Source organism: Pseudophryne corroboree, chromosome 6, assembly GCF_028390025.1.
Source record: "Pseudophryne corroboree isolate aPseCor3 chromosome 6, aPseCor3.hap2, whole genome shotgun sequence".
NCBI classification, from domain to species: Eukaryota; Metazoa; Chordata; class Amphibia; order Anura; family Myobatrachidae; genus Pseudophryne; species Pseudophryne corroboree.
This window is the reverse complement of record NC_086449.1, coordinates 561149004-561172043: the sequence shown is the minus strand read 5'-3', so window position 1 is coordinate 561172043 and position 23040 is coordinate 561149004. Positions and strand designations below refer to the sequence as shown.

Sequence of the window (23040 nt, the reverse complement as noted above, 5' to 3'; positions counted from 1 at the left end):
ACATCCTCCATTAGGAAATATGATTCTTTTGTTGTACTGTTTGGAAGCAGGCCAGCCCAGTTTGTGAAAACCAATCAGACCCTGGCCAGATGGATTAGAATGGTGATTGCACATGCTTATGTACAGGCTGGTCGTCCAGCTCCTGCTACTATCAAAGCCCATTCTACTCGGTCGGTTGGACCTTCTTGGGCGGCCCACCGTGGTGTGAGCCTTGAACAATTGTGCAAGGTGGCTATGTGGTCCTCAGTGAACACATTCATTAGATTCTATGCCTTCGATACTTTGGCCTCCCAGGATGCTTCCTTTGGATGCCGGGTTCTTGTGCCCGCTACAGTGCGTCCCCTCCCATAAGGAACTGCTTTAGGACACCCCCGATGTTAATCCTTGTGGAGCCCAGTGTACCCCGCAGAAGAAAACGAGATTTATGGTAAGAACTTACCGTTGTTATATCTCTTTCTGCGAGGTACAAGGTGCCCACTCTGATGCACTTAGCTTCTTTGGGTTGGTATGGCATTAGCCGCTGACACCCTCCCCTGTGGTGAGTGTGTGGTCTATGTGGCTACTCATGTTTGTCGTCTCTGGTACCTACTACTGCATTGGGTTGGTTAACGAAACTGAGCTCCTGTGCACAGAGGTGGGGTGATATAGGAGGTGGCGCTATGCATCTTGGGAAGAAGGTCAAAGCTGTACTGATATGCCTTCTCTGAGGCTAAGGCCCTATAAACCCATACTAGGCCTAATAGATGGAGTCATCCATAAACTCAGGAACCCTTATCCAGCTTTTGGAGAAGCCCAGAAGCCGCTCTAATAAACACCTTTCCTGGGGTTTTAAACACGTAGGGAAGAAACCTAGGGAAAATATACCTGCCCTCAAACAAGACTCCAGTGCTTTTATCACAATATATTTACTATGCATACATTCACACACACTATTGTATATGAGTAGCCCACTGATATGGATTCCTTTTGCAATGCCAGGTGCCCTCCTTTGTTCTAAATTCTTCATAGAATTGATAGGCAGCACTCCAGCTTTTCATTATATATATATATATATATATATATATATATATATATATATATAAACGAATTTTGGCAGCACTCCCAGGTACAAATAACTCAGTCCCGGTGCCCTCCTAGACCCGCAGAGCCACGGGTCAATACAACAGTCCACTGTAGGCGGCACACTGGTCACAAAAGGTACAAAACAGCAGGTTGCAGCAACAACGTTTCGAAGTTTATTCTTCGTCCTCAGGTTCCTGAGGACGAAGAATAAACTTCGAAACGTTGTTGCTGCAACCTGTGGTTTTGTACCTTTTGTGACCAGTGTGCCGCCTACAGTGGACTGTTTTATATATATATATATATATATATATTATTACCCAATGCTACAAAAATATATATAATTTGATAATTCTATATGTTAAGTGCCCGGTGATTGGTTAATAGATTTAGACATTCACAGGTACTAAAACCTACCATAAGTGACTCTTTACTGTAAATATGTGCATCAGAGGTAAGAGGCCACACCCCTTATTGTCTCCATGACAAAATACATTGTATCATTCATCACAGATGCTGTGAAGCCTCCACTTACATCTGGACTGTATCCAGGAATTAGATGCAGTTTACTCAGCTTTCTCTAGCAGGTTCTGGAGACGTTCATTGTAAACAATCTTTATGGATGATAATGTTATATATGATACTGTAGGTCAGTTTTCTGTCTGTGATCTTTGAGTGGAATTGTCTATGTCCAAAATGAAGTTGTGTATTGATTTGGAACCATCATATAATCAGATAAGCCATTTCTCACTGACTGAAGTACTGTATGCAACAATTGGCCTAAATTATACTGGCTATACATACTACACAGTCAGTGCTTAAACCTCTATAATATATTATATCATTTTATACAAAAACACACATATTGGGACTGTCAGTGTGTTAAGAAATGTTGCGTCTGACTTGGCCATGAACCTATGTTTAAAGTCTTGTCAGTATTGATAGGCGTCTTTCTACATCAGGGATGGGGAACCTTCGGCCCTCCAGCTGTTGTTGAACTACACATCCCAGCATGCCCTGCAACAGTTTTAGCATGACCAAATAGCAAAACTGTAGCAAGGCATGCTGGTATGTGTAGTTCAACAACAGCTGGAGGGCCAAAGGTTCCCCACCCCTGTTCTAAAGGGTGTACAATGCTCTGTCTCTATAGGTAGAAAATCATAAAGAGTTCATCGCAGCAGTAGGGGGTAGGATGTATTGGAGTGAGTGGCACCAGGAAGCACTGAAGTGCTCCTGTATGACACAATATAAAGTTACTGATGTACTGTACCTAGATGTGTTGCATTCTAACAATTTTAGGTTCATGGTAATTTGATTTATTTAAACCAAATATTGTATCCCACAGAAACTACAGTTAGTGACACCATTTTCCAGATATAGGGGTATATGCAATTCACGGCGAATCGCGGCAAATTATCGACGTTTTTTAATTCGACACAATTCGACAGGTGAATTCCGGCAGGTGGCTTCCGGAATTCACCATATTCAATGAAAAACGGATTCGACATTCCCGCGGGCGAAAAACGGCCGATTTGCCGGATTTTGCCGCGAATTAAAAAAACGGGTAAAAACGGGAAAAACCCGGAAAAAAATGGCGTGGGGTCCTCCCTCCAAAGCATAACCAGCCTCGGGCTCTTCGAGCTGGTCCTGGTTCTAAAACTGCGGGGACAAAATTGACATGGGATCCCCCGTAATTTTAAAACCAGCACCGGGCTCTGCGCCTGATGCTGGTGCAAAAAATACGGGGGACAAAAAGAGTAGGGGTCCCCCCGTATTTTATACACCAGCATCGGGCTCCACTAGCTGGACAGATAATGCCACAGCTGGGGGTCACTTTTATACAGCGCCCTGCGGCCGTGGCATTAAATATCCAACTAGTCACCCCTGGCCGGGGTACCCTGGGGGAGTGGAGATCCCTTCAATCAAGGGGTCCACCCCCCCCAGCCACCCAAGGGCCAGGGGTGAAGCCCGAGGCTGTCCCCCCCATCCAAAGGCTGCGGATGGGAGGCTGATAGCCTTGAGTAAAATGACAGAATATTGTTTTTTCCAGTAGTACTACAAGTCCCAGCAAGCCTCCCCCGCAAGCTGGTACTTGGAGAACCACAAGTACCTGTATGCGGGAGAAAAACGGGCCCGCTGGTGCCTGTAGTACTACTGGAAAAAAAAAATACCCAAATAAAAACAGGACACACACACCGTGACAAGTACAACTTTATTACACACTGCCGACACACACATACTTACCTATGTTGATACGCCGACTGCCACAGTCTCCGACGATCCGAGGGTACCTGTTAAAAAATTATACTCACCTTCCAGCGTCCAGAGATAAATCCACGTCCAGAGTATAATCCACGTACTTGTTAAAAAAACAAACCGCATACCCGACCATGCCGGACTGAAAGGGGTCCCATATTGACACATGAGACCCCTTTCCCCGAATGTGCCGGGACCCAACGTGACTCCTGTCACTGAGGTCCCTTCAGCCAATCAGGAAGCGCTACTACGTGGCGCTCACCTGATTGGCTGTCTGTGCTGTGACAGCGCATCGCACAGCTCTCTCCATTATTTCAATGGTGGGAACTTTGCCGTCAGCGGGGGGGTTACCCGCGGTCAGCCGCTGACCGGCGGGTGACCCCACCGCTAACCGCAAGGTTCCCACCATTGAATATAATGGAGAGGCTTTGCGATGCGCTGTCTGAGCTCAGACGCGCAGAGCCAATCAGCAGAGTGCAAGGACGTTGCACTCGCTGATTGGCTGAAGAGACCTTTCAGTGACAGCTGTCACGTAGAGGTCTCTGCATTCGGGGAAAGGGGTCTCATGTGTCAACATGGGACCCCTTTCAGTCCGCTGGCACGGGTTTTTGCGTTTTGTTATTTTGCCAAGTACCTGGATTATACTCTGGACGTGGATTTATCTCTGGACGCTGGAAGGTGAGTATAATTTTTTAACAGGTACCCTCGGATCGTCGGAGACTGTGGCAGTCGGCGTGTCAACATAGGTAAGTATGTGTGTGTCGGCAGTATGTAATAAAGTTGTACTTGTCACGGTGTGTGTGTCCTGTTTTTATTTGGGTATTTTTTTTCCCAGTAGTACTACAGGTACCAGCGGGCCCGTTTTTCTCCCGCATGCTGGTACTTGTGGTTCTCCAAGTACCAGCTTGCGGGGGAGGCTTGCTGGGACTTGTAGTACTACTGGAAAAAACAATATTCTGACATTTTTCTCAAGGCTATCAGCCTCCCATCCGCAGCCCTTGGATGGGGGGGGACAGCCTCGGGCTTCACCCCTGGCCCTTGGATGGCTGGGGGGGGACCCCTTGATTGAAGGGGTCCCCACTCCCCCAGGGTACCCCGGCCAGGGGTGACTAGTTGGATATTTAATGCCACGGCCGCAAGGCACTGTATAAAAGTGACCCCCGGCTGTGGCATTATCTGTCCAGCTAGTGGAGCCCGATGCTGGTGTAAAAAATACGGGGGACCCCTACTCTTTTTGTCCCCCGTATTTTTTGCACCAGGCGCAGAGCCCGGTGCTGGTTTTAAAAATACGGGGGAACCCCTGTCAATTTTTCCCCCGCATTTTTAGAACCAGGACCAGCTCGAAGAGCCCGATGCTGGTTATGCTTTAAAGGGGGGACCCCACGCCATTTTTTTCAGGGATTTTACCATTCCATTAAAAAAAAATAAAAAAAAAATATATATATTTTTAAAAATATATAAATAATACTTGTGCCTCCAAAAAAGACAAACCAAGTACCTAATCCCTTCTAATATAAATAGATATGATATTACCAAGAAAAAAAAACACACAAAAAAACATGTTTTAAATTTTTTTTATTACTTTCACCCACCAAAGTGTGGCGGTTTGAAAATGACGAATTTACTGTCTAAAAGCACTGTTGTCGAATTTCCAAACTTCCATTGAATAGACTGTGGTCGAATTGCAGCATGTGTATCATTGCAAAAAAGTCGAATTTGTCAAAAGTCGAATTTCAAAAAGTCGAATTTTGAAAGTCCGTTTTTTTGTCAGAAAGTACTGAATTGCATTGTCGATTTTTTTTTTTTTTTTTTTGGCGAAAAATTCCCGAAATTCGACAATTTCGGGAATTCGACCGCAATTGCATATACCCCATAATGGTAGTTTAACATGCTACAGGAACAATAGATTGTATTGATAAAATCCCATTTGGATATTTTCTTTACAGTGTTTTTGTTTTGAAATAATTCTATGACACATTCATCCAAATGGCTTAAAAACAGCAGCATTCATGTACAAAGTGCGTATACTGTAATTCAACAGGAAAGCGCTGTCTTTGACTAAAAGGGGAAAAATCTCAATTTTTTTTATAATCCTAAAATGTTCATGTGTCAGATAAGCAGAATGTAAGTATACAGTGATTACAAATATCTTGTTTGCAGTCAGGCCATTTACTACATAGAACAACTATATATATGGTTAGTGCAAGACTATTCAAGTGCAGCATTGCATGGTTACATGTTCATGATACTTATACATTTGTGTTCATGCTACTTGATTGTTGTCAACTTTTTTTCCTGTTAAAATAATGAAATAGTGCTGCAAGATCACCAATGAATTTATGGTTATTAAGTGAATGCCTAGAGCAGTGCAAATACTAAGTACAACCTGCTTGCTGTATAATGCCATGCTTTCTGCCTCCTAGGTATGGAGAGTGCAATAACTCTGTGGCAGTTTCTGTTGCAATTGCTCCTTGATCAGAAACATGAGCATCTTATCTGCTGGACATCCAACGATGGGGAATTCAAGCTGCTTAAAGCAGAAGAGGTGGCCAAGCTATGGGGACTGCGGAAGAATAAAACGAACATGAACTATGACAAACTGAGCCGTGCCCTTAGATATTATTATGATAAGGTAAGAACTTATGTTAAGAAAAGGTCTATGAGCAGGTAAATGCGTATTGCTTTATTACTTTCATTAGCTTCTTTTCAATAAATGTTCTAAAATATACTATGACACACTTATTAAGCAGCAATTATACACTGATTTTTATTTATTTATTAACCGTTTCTTCTATAGCGCAGCATATTCCGTTGCACTTTACAATTAGAACAACAGTAATAGAACAAGACTGGGCAACATACAGACAGGCATAGAGGTAGGAAGGCCCTGCTCGCAAGCTTACAATCTGTAGTGAAATAGGTATTGATACACAAGGATAGATGCTACCTATTGCATAATGGTCCACCAGATTGCTAGGTTCTTAATGGGCTGTATTATATGATAACCTAGCAATGTTGGCCAAGGTAATATGTGAGGCTATGTGTGGACTGTACAGAGGGGATGTAATTAGATAGGGAAGCATTGAAGGTTATATGGGTGGGTCTGGAATTTGATAAGCTTGCCAGGAGAGGTGAATTTCCAGGTAACGTTTAGTGACTAGAGGAGAGTCTTATTGTGCATGGGAGGGCATTCCACAGAGTGGGTGCAGCCCAGAAAAAGTCCTGTAATTTTGTGTGGGATCCAGTAATGCGTGTGGATGAGAGACGTAGATCTTGTGCAGAGTGGAGAGGTCATGTAGGGAGACATTTTGAGATGAGTAAAGAGATATATGATGGTGCAGTTTGGATAATAGCCTTGTATGCAAGTAAAAATATTTTATATTGAATGCGGTAGAATACAGCTAACCAATGGAGGGACTGACAGAGTGGTTCCGCAGACAATGAACGTCTAGCGAGGAAAATCAGCCTCACAGCTGCATTCAAAATGGATTGTAGTGGTGAGAGCCTATGTTTGGGAATACCGGTCAGGAGACTATCGCAATAATCAATGCGGGAGATAATCGGAGCATGGATTAGAGTTTTTGCTGTGTCTTGTTTAAGATATGGTTATATTTTGGATATGTTCCTTAGATGTATGTAACATGATCTTGAGACAGATTGAATGTGGGGAACAAAGGACAGTTCAGAGTCAAGAATGACACCTAGGCAGCGAGCTTGTGAGGTTGGGATGATTGCTGAGTTATCAACAGTGATAGAGATATCAGGTTGGTAACTATTATTGGCTGATTATACATTAAGAATTAAGACCACTTGCCTAATTTGCGGTTACTCCTTCGTGTGCTGCCAAACATGCTCAAACCTGCCAACGCATGGAGTCACTTTGGATTTGGACTTGTTATTCCAAACATACCCCAGATGCTTGATTGGATTGAGATCTTGCTTATTTGGAGGTCAGGGCAACACCCTGTACTCTGCATCATGTTCCTCAAACAAACCATGTTGTGTGGCAGGATGCTAAGAGAATTTAGTTGCCATAAAAGGATGTACCTGGTACATAATGCCCAAGGTGCAGTGCTAATGTAGTATCCAAATCGCTGAGAGTTGCAGCACAGTATACTAAACACAGCTGTCCCCACTTCTGTAGCAGTGAATGTTAACACTGCTGAATCTGACTGGGTTAACCCAATACCTTACAGGCTGCTGAGAGACCCAAACAAGGGTAGAGGAATCCAAATGGATCCCTTTTTGCAAACACAGAACTCCTTCCCATAGGAAGAGAATGGACACCATCTGAAGCTGGCATCTGTTCCTGTAATCCAAATTCTGAAAAGCGTGTGTTTACGGAGTTTCATGAATTGGAAAAGGATGATGTCCCCATACTAGTGTATAGGGACCACGTTCTGCTACGGAATGACTGGTAAGCAAGAGATTTCATTGGAATTTCTTACATTAGCTGTTAAATGATGGGATCAGCACTTAAACTTTACAAAAGTATCTGAAAAACAAATATTTTCACCTACTTTTAACGATAATTAATAAGCGCCCAAAAAACAAGAGTGGAACACTATGTTAAAAATAAAATAACCATGTGCCCACCTGGGGTTCTAATAGTCCCTTTAAAAATGCATTCTCATTTTTAAGTGCAGATTTTATTAAAACCTACGTGTACATTGGTACAAGTAGGTTTTAATAACAGCTTTTTGCTGTTTTGCAATTGTGGATCTATGCTGAAGCAAGAAACACAGGGGTATATGCAATTGCGGTCGAATTCCCGAAATTGTCGAATTTCGGGTCATTTTCGACCAAAAAAAAAAATCGCCTATGCAATTCAGTGCTTTCCGACCAAAAAACGGACTTTCAAAATTCGACTTTTTGAAATTCGACTTTTTGCAAATTCGACTTTTCTGCAATGATACAAGTGCTGCAATTCGACCAAAGCATATTCAATTCAAGTTTGGAAATTCGACAGCAGTGCTTTTAGACAGCAAATTCGTCATTTTCAATCCGCCACACTTTGGAGGGTGAAAACAAATAAAAAAATTTTAAACATGTTTTTTTTTGTGTTTTTTTTTTGGGGAATAGCAGATCTATTTATATTAGAAGGGATTAGGTACTTTTTTTTTTTTTTTTTGGAGGCACAAATATTATTTATATATTTTTTAAAATATTATTATTATTTTTATTTTTTTTTAATGCTGGAACGGTGAAATCATAAAAAAAAATGGCGTTGGGTCCCCCTTCCAAAGCATAACCAGCCTCGGGCTCTTCGAGCTGGTCCTGGTTCTAAAAATGCGGGGAAAAAATTGACAGGGGATCCCCCGTATTTTTAAAACCAGCACCGGGCTCTGCGCCTGGTGCTGGTGCCAAAAAATACGGGGGACAAAAAGAGTAGGGGTCCCCCGTATTTTTAACACCAGCATCGGGCTCCACTAGCTGGACAGATAATGCCACAGCCGGGGGTCACTTTTATGCCGTGCCCTGCGGCCGTGGCATTAAATATCCAACTAGTCACCCCTGGCCGGGGTACCCTGGGGGAGTGGGGACCCCTTCAATCAAGGGGTTCCCCCCCCCCAGCCACCCAAGGGCCAGGGGTGAAGCCCGAGGCTGTCCCCCCCCATCCAATGGGCTGCGGATGGGGGGGCTGATAGCCTTTTGTGATAATAAAAAGATATTGTTTTTTCCAGTAGTACTACAAGTCCCAGCAAGCCTCCCCCGCAAGCTGGTACTTGGAGAACCACAAGTACCAGCATGCGGGAGAAAAACGGGCCCGCTGGTACCTGTAGTACTACTGGGAAAAAAATACCCAAATAAAAACAGGACACACACACCGTCGACAGTAAAACTTTATTTCATACGTTGACACACACATACTTACCTATGTTCACACGCCGACATCGGTCCTCTTCTCCATGTAGAATCCACGGATACCTGAAAAGAAAAGATCAATATACTCACCTCAGCCATGGTCCAGAGATAAATCCACGTACTTGGCAAAAAAACAAACCGAACACCCGCTCCATGCCGGACTGAAAGGGGTCCCATGCTGACACATGGGACACCTTTCCACGAATGAGACCTGTCAGTGACAGCTGTCACAGAAAGGTCTCTAAGCTAATCAGGAAGCGCAACTTCGTTGCGCTCACCTGATTGGCTGTTCGCTGTCTGTACTGTGACAGCACATCGCAAAGCCGCTCCATTACTTTCAATGGTGGGAACTTAGCGGCTAGCGGTAAGGTCACCCGCCGGTCAGCCGCTGACCGGCGGGTGACCCCACCGCTACCCGCAAAGTTCCCACCATTGAAAGTAATGGAGCGGCTTTGCGATGTGCTGTCACAGTACAGACAGCGCACAGCCAATCAGGTGAGCGCCACGGAAGTAGCGCTTCCTGATTGGCTGAAGGGACGTCAGTGACAGGAGTCACGTGATGTCCCGGCATTCGGGAGAAAGGGGTCTGATGTGAAAACATTGGACCCCTTTCTAGTCCGGTATGGAGCGGGTTTTTGCGTGTTTTTTTTTTTAAACCAGTACGTGGATTTTACTCTCTGGACGTGGATTTATCTCTGGACGCTGGAAGGTGAGTATAATTTTTTCACAGGTACCCTCGGATCGTCGGAGACCGTGGCAGTCGGCGTGTCAACATAGGTAAGTATGTGTGTGTCGGTAGTGTGTAATAAAGTTTTACTATCAAGGTGTGTGTGTCCTGTTTTTATTTGGGTATTTTTTTCCCAGTAGTACTACAGGTACCAGCGGACCCGTTTTTCTCCCGCATGCTGGTACTTGTGGTTCTCCAAGTACCAGCTTGCGGGGGAGGCTTGCTGGGACTTGTAGTACTACTGGAAAAAACAATATCTTTTTATTATCACAAAAGGCTATCAGCCCCCCCATCCGCAGCCCATTGGATGGGGGGGGACAGCCTCTGGCTTCACCCCTGGCCCTTGGGTGGCTGGGGGGGGGGGACCCCTTGATTGAAGGGGTCCCCACTCCCCCAGGGTACCCCGGCCAGGGGTGACTAGTTGGATATTTAATGCCACGGCCGCAGGGCACGGCATAAAAGTGACCCCCGGCTGTGGCATTATCTGTCCAGCTAGTGGAGCCCGATGCTGGTGTTAAAAATACGGGGGACCCCTACTCTTTTTGTCCCCCGTATTTTTGGCACCAGCACCAGGCGCAGAGCCCGGTGCTGGTTTTAAAAATACGGGGGATCCCTGGCCAATTTTTCCCCTGCATTTTTAGAACCAGGACCAGCTCGATGAGCCCGAGGCTGGTTATGCTTTGGAGGGGGGACCCCACGCCATTTTTTTTTCGGTTTTTCACGTTTTTTTACCGTTTTTTAAAATCGCGGCAAAATCCGCCAAATCGGCCGATTTTCGCCCGCGACTCTGGCGAATCCGTTTTTCATTGAATATGGTGAATTCCGGAAGCCACCTTCCGGGATTCACCTGTCGAATTGAGTCGAATTAAAAAACGGCGAAAATTGCCGCGAATTCGACCGCAATTGCATATACCCCACAGTATTTTTTGGTTGTGTCTTGAAAATATAAATTTTCTTTCAGTTCCCTTTCTTTTTTTTTTTTTTTTTTTAAATAATGTTTTATTGATTATATAAGGATATAAACATACAGATGCAACGTTGTAACAATAGATGGCATATAAGGAACGAATGACATATTATGATCAGGAGGGAGGGGAACTCAATAGATCTATCAATAAATAGTTGTCTCGCTTGCCTCCATGAAGACAGATTACCAAAATGCTACAACTATCCATTAAAGTTAAGAGAAAGGGGGGGAAAAACAAAGAATATGAAGAAGAGGGGGGGGGGGGGGAGGGGGGAGGGAGGGAAAGGTCGGCCAGTCCGAGCCACCGATAGATACAACTTTTCGATGTAGGTAAGGTCCAGACAACATCTCAAATAATCAGCATCAAACATATAGAGTGTAGCACTAGGTATTAGATGCTAAATGGTTGTCAATGGAGGTTCAGCGTTGAAATGCAAGGTCCATGGTGTCCATGTCTCGGTGAAAGAGAGTGGGGAGTCTCGAAGAGAGGCCGTAATTCGCTCTAACTTATATGTGAACCAAATTGCATTAATAGTAGCGACCATAGTAGGAGGGGCCACAGATTTCCACTTGGATGCTATTAGACATTTGGCTGTGTTCAGAATATGTTTAATTAGGGCTCGTTGATGGCGCGAGGTGTTAGGGATGGGACGGGAAAGTAGTGAATAAAAGGGTGAGTCCGGCACGGTTAAGTGCGTAACTTCTAGAACCAATTTATGAATTTGTCCCCAATATTGATGAATTGTTGGACAAGACCACCAAACATGCAGCAAGCTCCCCCTGCAACCACATAATCTCCAGCACTCGTCCGAGCACGTTGGATAAATAGAGTGTAATCTAGTAGGTACCAGGTACCAGCGATAGTACAATTTATATGAGTTTTCGGCTATACGAACCGAGATAGAGCTCTTGGTAATTTCCTGTCTAATATCCTCCCATTCCTCTACGGTTAAGGACTCCCCCACCTCCCTCTCCCACGCCAACTCGTGACTCTCCTTGGGGGGGACATTGTGTGACAGTAACACTCGATATATGCGTGAAAGGAGACCCTTCGTTAAGCGAGAGCCGCAGCACCATATTTCCAGGGGGGTAGCTATGGAGGGATTGGTGGGTTTAGGGAGTGAACCGTAGAAGTGTCTAATTTGCAAAAATTGGTAAAATACCGAGTGAGGGAGCAAGTAGCGGGATTGTAAATTTTCAAAGGATGGGAATGAGGAAAGAGGGGCAATGTCCTGAAGGAAGAGAATATTGTGTGTTGTCCAGTGTTGAAATGCAGCGTGGTTATTACCCGGTGGGAACAGTGGGTTGTTCCATAGAGGAGTTAGGTAGGGATTGTGGGATCGGAGTTGATAGAAGCGAGTGCAAAAATCCCACACTGTCAGGGAAAAGCGCACTGTTGGCAAAAGTAAAGTAGAGGCGGGTCGGGAGCGGGGTGGGGACCACAGCAGGGTTGCAAGTGAGAAGATATGGAGAGATTGTGCCTCAATGCATGTCCACGTTCTCTGCGCTGGAGGTGAGTGCCAGAGGACACATGAAGCTAGGTGTGCGGCTCGATAGTATCGAGTAAGGTCTGGTACGCCAAGACCGCCTTCCGAGCGGTGTTGTTGTAATAGCCGTATCTTAACCCTGGGTTTCTTCCCAGCCCATATAAAGCTAGATATATCCCGCTGTAGATTCTTTAATATTTTGACTGGGATGTGGATAGGCAGGGTTTGCCATAAGTACAATATCCGTGGTAATAAATTCATTTTGACTGCTGCTATACGGCCAAACCAGGAAATAAATAATTTATTCCAGGCCGCAAGATCTGTTTTAATCTGAGATATCAGTCGTGGGAAGTTAGCAGCATATAGCGATGAATAAGATTTGGTTAGATAAATACCTAAATATTTAAGTTTAGTATTTTGCCATTTACAGGCAAAGGAAGAGCGTAAAGTAGTGATATCCTGCGGGGGGATATGTAAATCTAGGATCTCTGTTTTGTCTGCATTGAGTTTATAGTTTGAGATGGAGCTATATGTATGGATCTCCTGAAAAAGCTGTTGTAAGGACGTGTATGGGTTAGTCAAAGTCAGGATGACATCATCTGCATATAGAGCGATTTTATATTCATGGTTGTCCACCAGGACACCTGAGATATTGGGATTCAGACGGATTTTCGCCGCCAGTGGTTCCATAACTAGGGCAAAAAGTAAAGGGGAAAGTGGGCATCCCTGACGGGTGCCATTTTTGATAGACAGGGGCGAGGAAGTGAGGCCATTAACCAGAATTGACGCTGAGGGGTTATCATAAAGCGAGGTGATGGCATTATAAAATGAGCCTTGGATACCGATTGCTTGAAGAGTATGCTGCATGAAGGGCCAGGCTACCCTATCAAAGGCTTTTTCCGCGTCGAGAGCCACCACCAATGTTGGGGTGGCGTCCCGATGGGAGAGATGAATGAGATCTATAAGGCGTCTAGTATTATCCGCAGCCTGTCGATTGGGGATAAAGCCTACTTGATCTGGGTGTATCAGTGTGGGAAGGTGAGGGGCAAGTCGATTAGCCAGGATTTTGGCGAATAACTTTAAATCTGTATTCAATAACGATATGGGTCTATAGTTCTTTAGTTCCATAGGATCTCGATCAGGTTTGGCAATAACTACAATATTGGCTCTGGTAGTCGCTGGGAGGGAGTTCCCCTCCATCAGCGAGTTAAATAGTGAATGTAACATGGGGAGAAGGGCTTGGGAGAATTTCTTATAGTATATGGCAGTATATCCGTCTGGACCCGGTGCGGAGGAGCGACGGAGCTGCCCGATTGTGAGGAGAATTTCTTCGCGTGTAATAGGATCATTGAGCAATTCAATGTCCGTTGTGGATAATTTCGGTAATTGACAAGAAGAAAGATAGTGTTGGATATTTGTTATATAGTGTGGGTCAGTAGCAGCCTCAGAGGGGAGGTTATAGAGGGAAGCATAGTAATCCTGAAAGAGGGAAGTCATCACTTTAGGGTCAGTCGTTGCGGATCCGTCAGGACATCTTAATGCCAGGATTCGATTGAGCGTACGTTTCTCACGCAGTCGCCGAGCCAAAAGTGTATCCGCCTTATCCGACTTTTCATAGAATTTTTGGCGGATCCATAATAACGATTTGATCGTTTTCTTTGTGAGTATTTGGGTTAGTTGCCCTTTCAGGGCAAGTATCTTTAAATATAGTTTACGTTTGGGGAAACGCTGATGACGGAGTGTCATAGATGCTAATTCGGTCTCCAGATCTGCGATCCGTTTAGACTCAACCTTCCTCTGAGTTGATGTAAGGCTAATAAGGAGCCCCCGCAACGTTGCTTTGTGAGCTTCCCATAATATTGTGGGCGATATTTCGGGGGAGACGTTATCATTTAGGAAGTGGTGAATCGCTTCCTCTATTCGAGTCACATTATCAGACTTAAGAAATAAGGACTCATTAAGGCGCCACTTGCGGGAAGTCAGAGGTCTATGGGGACAAGCAAGATCAAGCAGAATCGCATAGTGGTCAGACCAGGTGGTCGGAATCACTTGGGCTCCCAATAGGGATTGGGTGGAGTCCCTATCTACAAATACATAATCAATACGCGTGTATATATCGTGTTGTGGGGAATAGTGTGTATAACCCTTAGCAGAAGGATAAAGTGTTTTCCAAGCATCATATAAATTATGTGCGGTGACACAGGTCTGAAGGAGTTTAGATAATTTGGCGTGAGGAGAGGGCCCTACATCTGGACGGGATCTGTCAACATGGGGATCCATTGTAGCATTGCAGTCACCGGCCATAATGACCCAGGAATTCGAGAATTTAGAGAGGTGGTCAGAGAGCGTTCTAAAAAAGGAGCCTTGCTGCATGTTTGGAGCATAAATTGACGCCAGAGTAATGGGAGTTTGATTAAGGGATCCGGAAAGAATCACAAATCTGCCATGGACGTCACAAATTGTGTCTTGGACGACTAAGGGTAGGTCTCGATGAACCAGGATGGCAGTGCCTCTACGTTTAGTTGACATTGTGGAGTAGAAGGCATGAGGATAGCGTTTAGAGCTTAAGGAGGGGTGAGGGGTCTTAAAATGGGTTTCCTGTAGGAATATGATATCCGCCTTTTGTCTGGCGAAGAACTGAAATGCCATGGACCGCTTGGTCGGGGAATTAAGGCCATTGACGTTAATGGATAAGACTTTCAAAGTCATGGGGGTCGAAGGTCTGAGCAGCTCAGTAGAAAGGGTAGCTCTGGACATGGACGACCTTGGGGTATGAAAGAGGGGGGGTAGAGAGAGTGGTAACAGGTAAAAGAGATCGTGTAGACGACCTGTAGGGTTAGACCTTTTCCTAGAGGCGGGTTAGGTCTAGGAGTGAGGGGGCGGGCACCAAGCGGGCGGCCCCTTCGGGGTGTGGGATCACATCTATAGTAACACATAACTAGGAAACGAGGAACATATAAGAGGGTATAAGGAGGGGGAGGTACATTCCGCGAACCAGGACAGGAGGGGAACGGAAAGTTCAGATCAGGCAGTAAATAGAGATAAGTAGAAAATAAAGGACAGCTCTATCATCATACATATTGACGGTTACTGTGCGAATTTACATAGATTAAACCAAGGCATCTCAAGGCATAACATTAAGGTGGTTCACCATATTGTACGGATAAATCAATGTCGGTGCTCGACCACAATAATGTCTATAATCGTCATCTCCAGGGTCGGTGTCCGAGTAGCCCCCTCGGCTCTAGCAGTAGATTAGCCTTCCCAATTCAAGGCACGCAACCAGCAGAGGAAAGAGGGACCACTCTGAACCGAGACACAGGAGGCTCAAACTGCGCACAACTGATCTAGCTAATAGACCCAGATGGGGCCAATAATATTGTATAAACTAAAGTGTAAGAAACTAATATAACATATGGATTATATCAAGAGAAGAATCGGTTGCAAAACAGCCCATTTCTCTATAGTGAGAGTCAAGGTGGGCAACATGTAAGGAGCTATATCCCCGAAGTAGGCAAACCGAGCCCGGAGGGGCAGACCGTCCCGCGGAGCAGAGCAGGCGGTGAGACCGTCTATCCCCAAGGGCGTGGCCAGCCCCCCCTAGGTCAGAGCCGCCCAGCAGCGCCATGTAGGGACGAAATAAAACATCTTGGAATACTGAAATAGGCAGACCTTAGAGATCTAACATGTAAACTAATATATCAGTATGTCATTATAACAGTAAACATGGGAAGGGTTCAGAAAACATTGTCCAGTACAATCACTGATCCGAAGAGGGGATTCCGCTCGTTTATTTAGTAGACCATTCGGGAGTAGGAGCCTCAGGTCTCCCAGGGGGGGCGACAGGAAGTTGCTTTCGGATCTCGTCAGGAAGAGACTCAAATAAGCCCAAGGTTTTGAGAAAATCATATCCCTGGGAGGGCGTTTTTATCGAGTGATGAGAGCCATCTTTCGTGACATGAAGCTGGAACGGGAAACCCCATTTATATTTGATGGAATTATCTCGAAGGACTCTAGTGATAGCGGTCAGGTCCTTGCGCTTTCGGAGTGTGGAGGGGGCTAAGTCCTGGAAGATCTGCAGTTGGGTTCCAGAATAGAGAACCGTTTGTTGATCCCGTGCCACCATCATAAATTTCTCTTTCGTCTTGTAATAATGAAACCGCAGGATGACATCTCTTGGGGGTTGGGACGGTGGTGGACGTGGGCGTAGAGCTCGGTGTGCTCTATCGAGAAGGAGGAGGTCCTTTGAGACTTCGGGGATCATGGTTTGCAATAGGCCCTCTAGAAAGGTCGGGAGGGTCTCCATAGTAACGCTCTCCGGAATGTTACGGATCCGGACATTGTTCCGGCGATTCCGGTTGTCCATATCTTCTAAGTGTTCTTCTTGCTGGGCAATGTCCGCCCGGATCTCCGCTAGTTCCTGTTCGACCACCACCTGGTATTGGCAGACTTCATCCACTTTACGTTCCAGGGTATCCGTGCGGGTGCCGAGATCAGCTAGTTCAGTTCTAAATTCAGTCAGGATTGACCTCATTTCCGTTTGAATGGTCTTAGTGACGATTGCCACTACATCTTGGGTCGTAAGACCTGACTTTGGTGTAAGATCGTCATCGGCATCCGACTGGGGGTCCACAGAGGGGGAGCCTCGTGATGTAGCACCTGCTTTTTCCCATGCTCGGAGGATACTAGGCTTAGCTTGGGCAGGTGTTTTGCGATTCTTTTGTGACATGGCAGAATGATAGAGGTTGATAGCTGTCCGGTGGTAATACCGGGCCAGTAGAGTTGTTGACACGGTCACGGGATGGGCTGGGAGCAACTTCCAGAGATTTGATAGATGTTATGAAATGTGAGGTCCTAATCACATCCTGGTCGCAGAATGATTTAGTGTAGAGCTGGTATCATATGAACCTCATTTGGTAGTGGGCATAATAAGTAGTAATTAAGTGTGGAGCACAGGCGGCATCGTCGAATGAGGTAGGTAGTCCCCACTAGTGCCGATCCCGGTAGCCAGGTGGGAGAAGAGAAAAAAAGAAAAAAGGAGGGGGGGGGCACGCCCACCAGGTCACGGACCAGCCAGTGACCGGTCGTCGTGCAGCAGGATCTTATCACTGAACGTGTGCCCACTTCAGCTGATGGCACAGCACATCGATGAGTCGAGCCTGTTGCCCCACCACACGCCTCCCGCTTCTCTCCCGTCTCTCGGGGTCCCGTCCCGCTTCTTGATCCGTGCTCCGGGGCCTCAGTGCTGCATGCAGAGTGTTGGAGGCTGGACGGCCGGAGGTCGTAGGAGTCAAAGCAGACCTACTATGCTGCCCAGTGAGCCATCCACAGCCGTGAATGGACTCGCAGCGGGGCAGGGGGCCTCTCGCGATCTCTTTGTGCTCAGCGGAAGCCTGCAGGGGAGGGGGGGGGAAGAGCCCGCTGCACGGGATAGCCCTCACCCCAGCGTGCTTATAGGTGATGCGGCACGAGGGTAGTCGCAGAGCGATCTATGATGCCTCTGACAGACCGGGGGGGGGGGGGGGGGGCGCCGTCTGGCTGGCGTCCGGATCGCGGCAGCAATGAGCGGGTGGCTGACCAGTGCTCGCGGGGGGGGAGGGAGCCTCTGTTACCTCAGTGTCGCCGGGTGTACAAGTCGGAGGCCTCGGCACAGTATCCTCCGGTCACCGCCGAGTCTCTCCTCTCCTTTCGTCCCCCAAGATGGCCGCCGCACGAACCCTGCAGTGCCGTCGGGCCGGCGTCCGGATCGTGGCAGCGATGAGCGGGTGGCTGAGCAGTGCTCGCGGGAGGGGAGGGAGCTGCCACTACTTCAGTGTCGCCGGGTGTGCAAGCCGGAGGCCTCCGCAGAGTATTCTCCGGTCACCGCCGAGTCTCCTCTCTCCCTCCGTCCTCCAAGATGGCCGCCGCACGGACCCTGCAGCGCGTCGCTCAGCTCCAGCTCGGCAGCAGACGGGTCCCGCTGGACGGGGATCAGCACTGGGCCATCTGTAGGGACGTCCGCCCAGGGGACCAGGACCAGGCTGGGCCCACTGGCGCTCCAGGAAGGTAAACCACGCTGCGGGGGGATGCTGGAAAATCGAGGCCCCGGTTTCTGTGCAGCGAGTGGGCCGCAATCCGCAGGAGCCAGTAAACCGGCTCCCCGATTCAGCGGTACCGACTCACTGTCTGCTCCAGCAATGTAGGGTGCTGATCCAAGGAGTTTGGGTGCTCATATAAGGGTGAGGAGGCTTATTACTAAACATATACTCTCAGGTCCCTGGGAGCTCATGAGCAGCACAACCTCCACGTTCAGCATCCAGGCCACACCCCCCTCAGTTCCCTTTCTTGCAATTCAAAACAAAGAAAAAAACCTTTTGGCCATTTTGGGTACATTGTCTTTACTATGTGAGGAGAAATAAGCAAACTTATGCTATATATTTTTATTTTTACACATTTGGGCTTCTAAAACCCCCCAGAAAATGCAAAAAGAAAAAGCTGTGATGTGTGTGGGTACTGCATAATTAATTGCTAATCTTGATGTCTGAATGTATCAAATAGGCTCACCAGCAAAGGGGTTAACGATAGTAAACCGTTTTCCCAGGAATTCTTTCAATATGCCAAATTCCCAGTTTCTTGTCAGGTTCCTTATAGAGCAGTGATAGGGGAACCTTTGGCACTTCAGCTGTTGCTGAACTTCACATCCCAGCACACCCTGCTAAAGTTTTATTGTGCCTAATAGCAAAACTGTAGCAGTGCATGCTGGGATGTGTAGTTCAACAACAGCTGGAGTGCCAAAGGTTCCCCATCACTGCTGCAGAGCTTCAGCATGTCAGTGTTAAAGAGAGAATTTAATTAAAAGTGGGAAATTAAAAAAAGCAAAAACCTGCGCTGCAGGGTTTTGCTATCCAGTTGAAGGACATAAAATGGGACGCAATCATTTATATAGAAATCACCATGTCTTTTTTTTCACGAACCTCCAGGGTAAGTCTGATTTTTCCTAAAATTGTTAATTTTAGGAAAAATCACTGAGACTTGGTCTGGCACCCTTGCAGCACCCCCCAAGAACTAATAAAGCGGTTAGCTTAATTAGTCAGTAATTACTCGCCGGTGTCTGTTTCATCCAGTGTCTGGACCCTGGTCTTTTGCAGCAATGGTGAGTGTAAAGTGTGTGTGTGTTTTAAGTGCCTGTAAGGATGTTTAAGGGTGTGTGTGTGTGTGTGTCCCATTACTTTGATATGAGGTTGTGCCTCATAGAAACATAGAATTTGACGGCAGATAAGAACCACTTGGCCCATCTAGTCTGCCCCTTTTTTATTTTATCCTTTAGGCAATCTCAACCCTTTTTTAACCTTGATTCTTTGTAAGGATATTCATATGCCTGTCCCAAGCATGTTTAAATTGCCCTACAGTCTTAGCCTCTACCACCTCTGATGGGAGGCTATTCCACTTATCCACTACCCTTTCTGTGAAGTAATTTTTCCTTAAATTTCCCCTGAACCTCCCCCCCTCCAGTCTCAATGTATGCCCTCGAGTTCTAATACTTCTTTTCCTTTGAAGAATGTTTCCCTCCTGAACTTTAAGACCCTTTATATATTTGAAAGTTTCTATCATGTCTCCCCTTTCCCTTCTCTCCTCCAAACTATACATGTTAAGATCTTTTAGCCTTTCCGGGTAAGTTTTGTGATGTAGGCCATGCACCATTTTAGTTGCCCTTCTTTGTACACTCTCTAATGTATTTATATCCTTCTGGAGATAGGGTCTCCAGAACTGGACACAGTATTCCAGATGGGGCCTTACCAATGACCTATACAGTGGCATTATCACTTCTTTTTTCCTGCTACTGATTCCTCTCCCAATGCAACCAAGCATCTGACTTGCCTTTCTCATTGCTTTGTTGCATTGCTTTCCTGCCTTCAAGTCACTTGAAATAGTGACTCCTAAATCTCTTTCCTCCTCAGTAGTTTCCATTATAGTACTCTTGATACTATACTTAGCCTTTGGGTTTTTGAGACCCAAGTGCATGATTTTGCATTTTTTAGCATTAAACTGTAGTTGCCACGTTCTTGACCATTTCTCAAGCCTACCTAGGTCATCAATCATTTGTTTGACCCCTCCCGGTGTGTCTACCCTGTTGCATATCTTTGTATCATCTGCAAAAAGGCATATCTTCCCTTCAATACCATCTGCAATGTCACCAACAAAGATATTAAAGAGAACTGGACCTAGTACAGATCCCTGGGGTACTCCACTGGTAACATTTCCCTCCATAGATTGCACTCCATTAACTACAACTGTCTGTTTCCTATCCTGCAACCAGGTTCTTATCCATTTCACTAATTTATAATCCACCCCCAGGCTTTCAAGTTTATTTAGCAGTCTGTGATGTGGGACAGTGTCAAATGCCTTACTAAAGTCTAGATATGCTACATCTACAGCTCCCCCTTGATCTATTATTTTCATCACAGAGTCAAAAAAGTCAATAAGATTTGTTTGGCATGATCTCCCACCAGTAAATCCATGCTGTTTTGGATCCTGTAAGTTGTTCGATTTAAGATATTCCACTACTCTTTCTTTTAATAGTTTTTCCATTACTTTCCCTACTACTGATGTAAGGCTTACTGGTCTGTAGTTACTTGCTTCTTCCTTGCTTCCACTTTTGTGCAGTGGAACTACATTTGCTCTTTTCCAGTCCTCTGGAATATCACCTGTATTTAGTGACTGGTTAAATAATTCTGTTAAAGGTGTAACCAGGACATCTTTTAGCTCTTTGAGTATCCTTGGGTGTATTCCATCTGGTCCCATTGATTTATCCACTTTTAGTTTTGAAAGTTCTGTTAGGACCTTCTCCTCTGTAAATGTATTTTCATCTACCTTATTTTTATGAATGTCCTTGCAATTTAACTGTGGCCCCATCCCTTCTTCTGTAGTAAATACTGAGCAAAAATAATTATTTAGGTGATCTGCTATTGCCTTGTCTCCCTCCACCAAATGCCCACTCTCTGTCTTAAGTCTTATTATTCCTCCATTTGATTTTCTCCTTTCACTTATATACTTAAAAAAAGTTTTGCCCCCTTTATCTACTGACTGGGCCATTTTCTCCTCAGCTTCTGCCTTTGCACGTCTGATCACTTTCTTAGCATCCTTCCGTCTGTCCAGATACTCCTCTTTGTCGTTATTATTTTGAGTCTGTTTGTATTTCCTAAAAGCCATCTTTTTTGCTTTCACACTAGTTGATACTACTTTTGTGAACCACACTAGCTTCCTTTTCCTGGTGCTTTTCCTAACCATTTTGATACAAAGGTCTGTTACACTTAGTAATGCACTTTTAATTTTTTTCCACCTCTCCTGCACCCCTTCCAAGTTCCTCCAGTCTGCCAATGAATCACTTAAACATCTCCCCATTTTTGCAAAGTCTGCATTTCTAAAATCCAACACCTTTGTTTTTGTGTGAGAGGAGTTGGATCCTGTCTTTATACTAAACCATACTGCTTGATGATCACTGGATCCCAGGTGCTCACCCACATATATATCAGATATTCTATCACCATTTGTAAGAATTAGATCTAATATTGAGTCTTTGCGAGTGGGCTCCCTCACCAATTGCTTGAGAGATGCTCCCTGTAAGGAATGTAGAAATTTGCCACTTGTAGCTGAACTTGCAAAAGACCCCTCCCAATTTACATCAGGTAATTTAAAGTCTCCCATGATTATGACTTCTCCCTTAAAAGCCATTTTAGAGATGTCCAACAATAGGTTCCTGTCCAAATCCTGCCCCTGGCCTGGTGGTCTATAGATCACCCCAATGCGAATAATGTCCTTCTTCCCAGTTTCTATGGTGACCCAAAGGGCCTCAGTTTTGGCTTCAATATTTTGTATTAAAGTGGCATTTATGCTTTTTTTCACATACATTGCTACCCCTCCTCCTATTCTTCCTATTCTATCTTTCCTAAATAAATTGTATCCTGGTATAGTTAAGTCCCAGTCATGATTCTCATTGCACCAAGACTCTGTAATAGCCACAAAATCCAGGTTATCCCTTGTCATTATCGCAATTAGCTCTGGAATTTTGTCTCCTAAGCTCCTAGCATTTGCAGACGCCAGGATGGGGGAGATCCTGTCCTATACGATTATTTTATGCTGATTTTTGTATTGTTGGGGTTATTGTCTGATGATTGGTGTTATCACCTAATAATCACTACTCAGGGGTCACATAGTTTCAATTAATGTACTTAGTCTATATGTGCCAGGATAGGGGTGTTAGGGACATTTTAAGCCCAATTCCCAGACTTTTTTAAATTTTATGTGTAGCTTATTTGTTGGAGTGGTTGTGCCTTTAATGTCAACACACCCCAAGACAAAGTTTTATCAAGTGTCACCTGCTCCTTGGTTACCTACCACCCACAATAAGTAACAAGGGATACTTTTAGGTAAGTCCCACCCCCTCCCATTTTGAACTCCTACAGTACTTAGGAAGAGGGTGACTCTCCTGTACTCTTTTGCTGTATATTTTGAAGTCAAGTCATGGACATCTTTAGCAATGAAGTAGGTTAAACCTAGTAATGAAGACCAAGTCCTTGTTTTCTTGGTAATGGAATGTTTCAGTGAGGAGTAAATACCTTTCTAATGGTTTTTCTTTATTTAACAGCCTTAAAAAGACCTACTTTATAACCCATATTTAGGAAGTGTTCAATTACTATTTT

The 23040-nt window shown here is 45.3% G+C and overlaps 1 protein-coding gene across 2 annotated transcripts in view; it reads left to right on the top strand.

The window, feature by feature from the left end:
- The window catches only part of ELK3 (ETS transcription factor ELK3), a 119413-nt gene that overhangs the window by 59019 nt on the left and 37354 nt on the right, over positions 1-23040 (top strand). For both annotated transcript variants that reach the window (XM_063927756.1, XM_063927755.1), the window contains exon 2: positions 5739-5947. In XM_063927756.1, the coding sequence (XP_063783826.1) occupies positions 5741-5947 (207 nt within the window). In that variant the 5' untranslated portion in view covers positions 5739-5740. The remainder of the gene's footprint in view (positions 1-5738; positions 5948-23040) is intronic.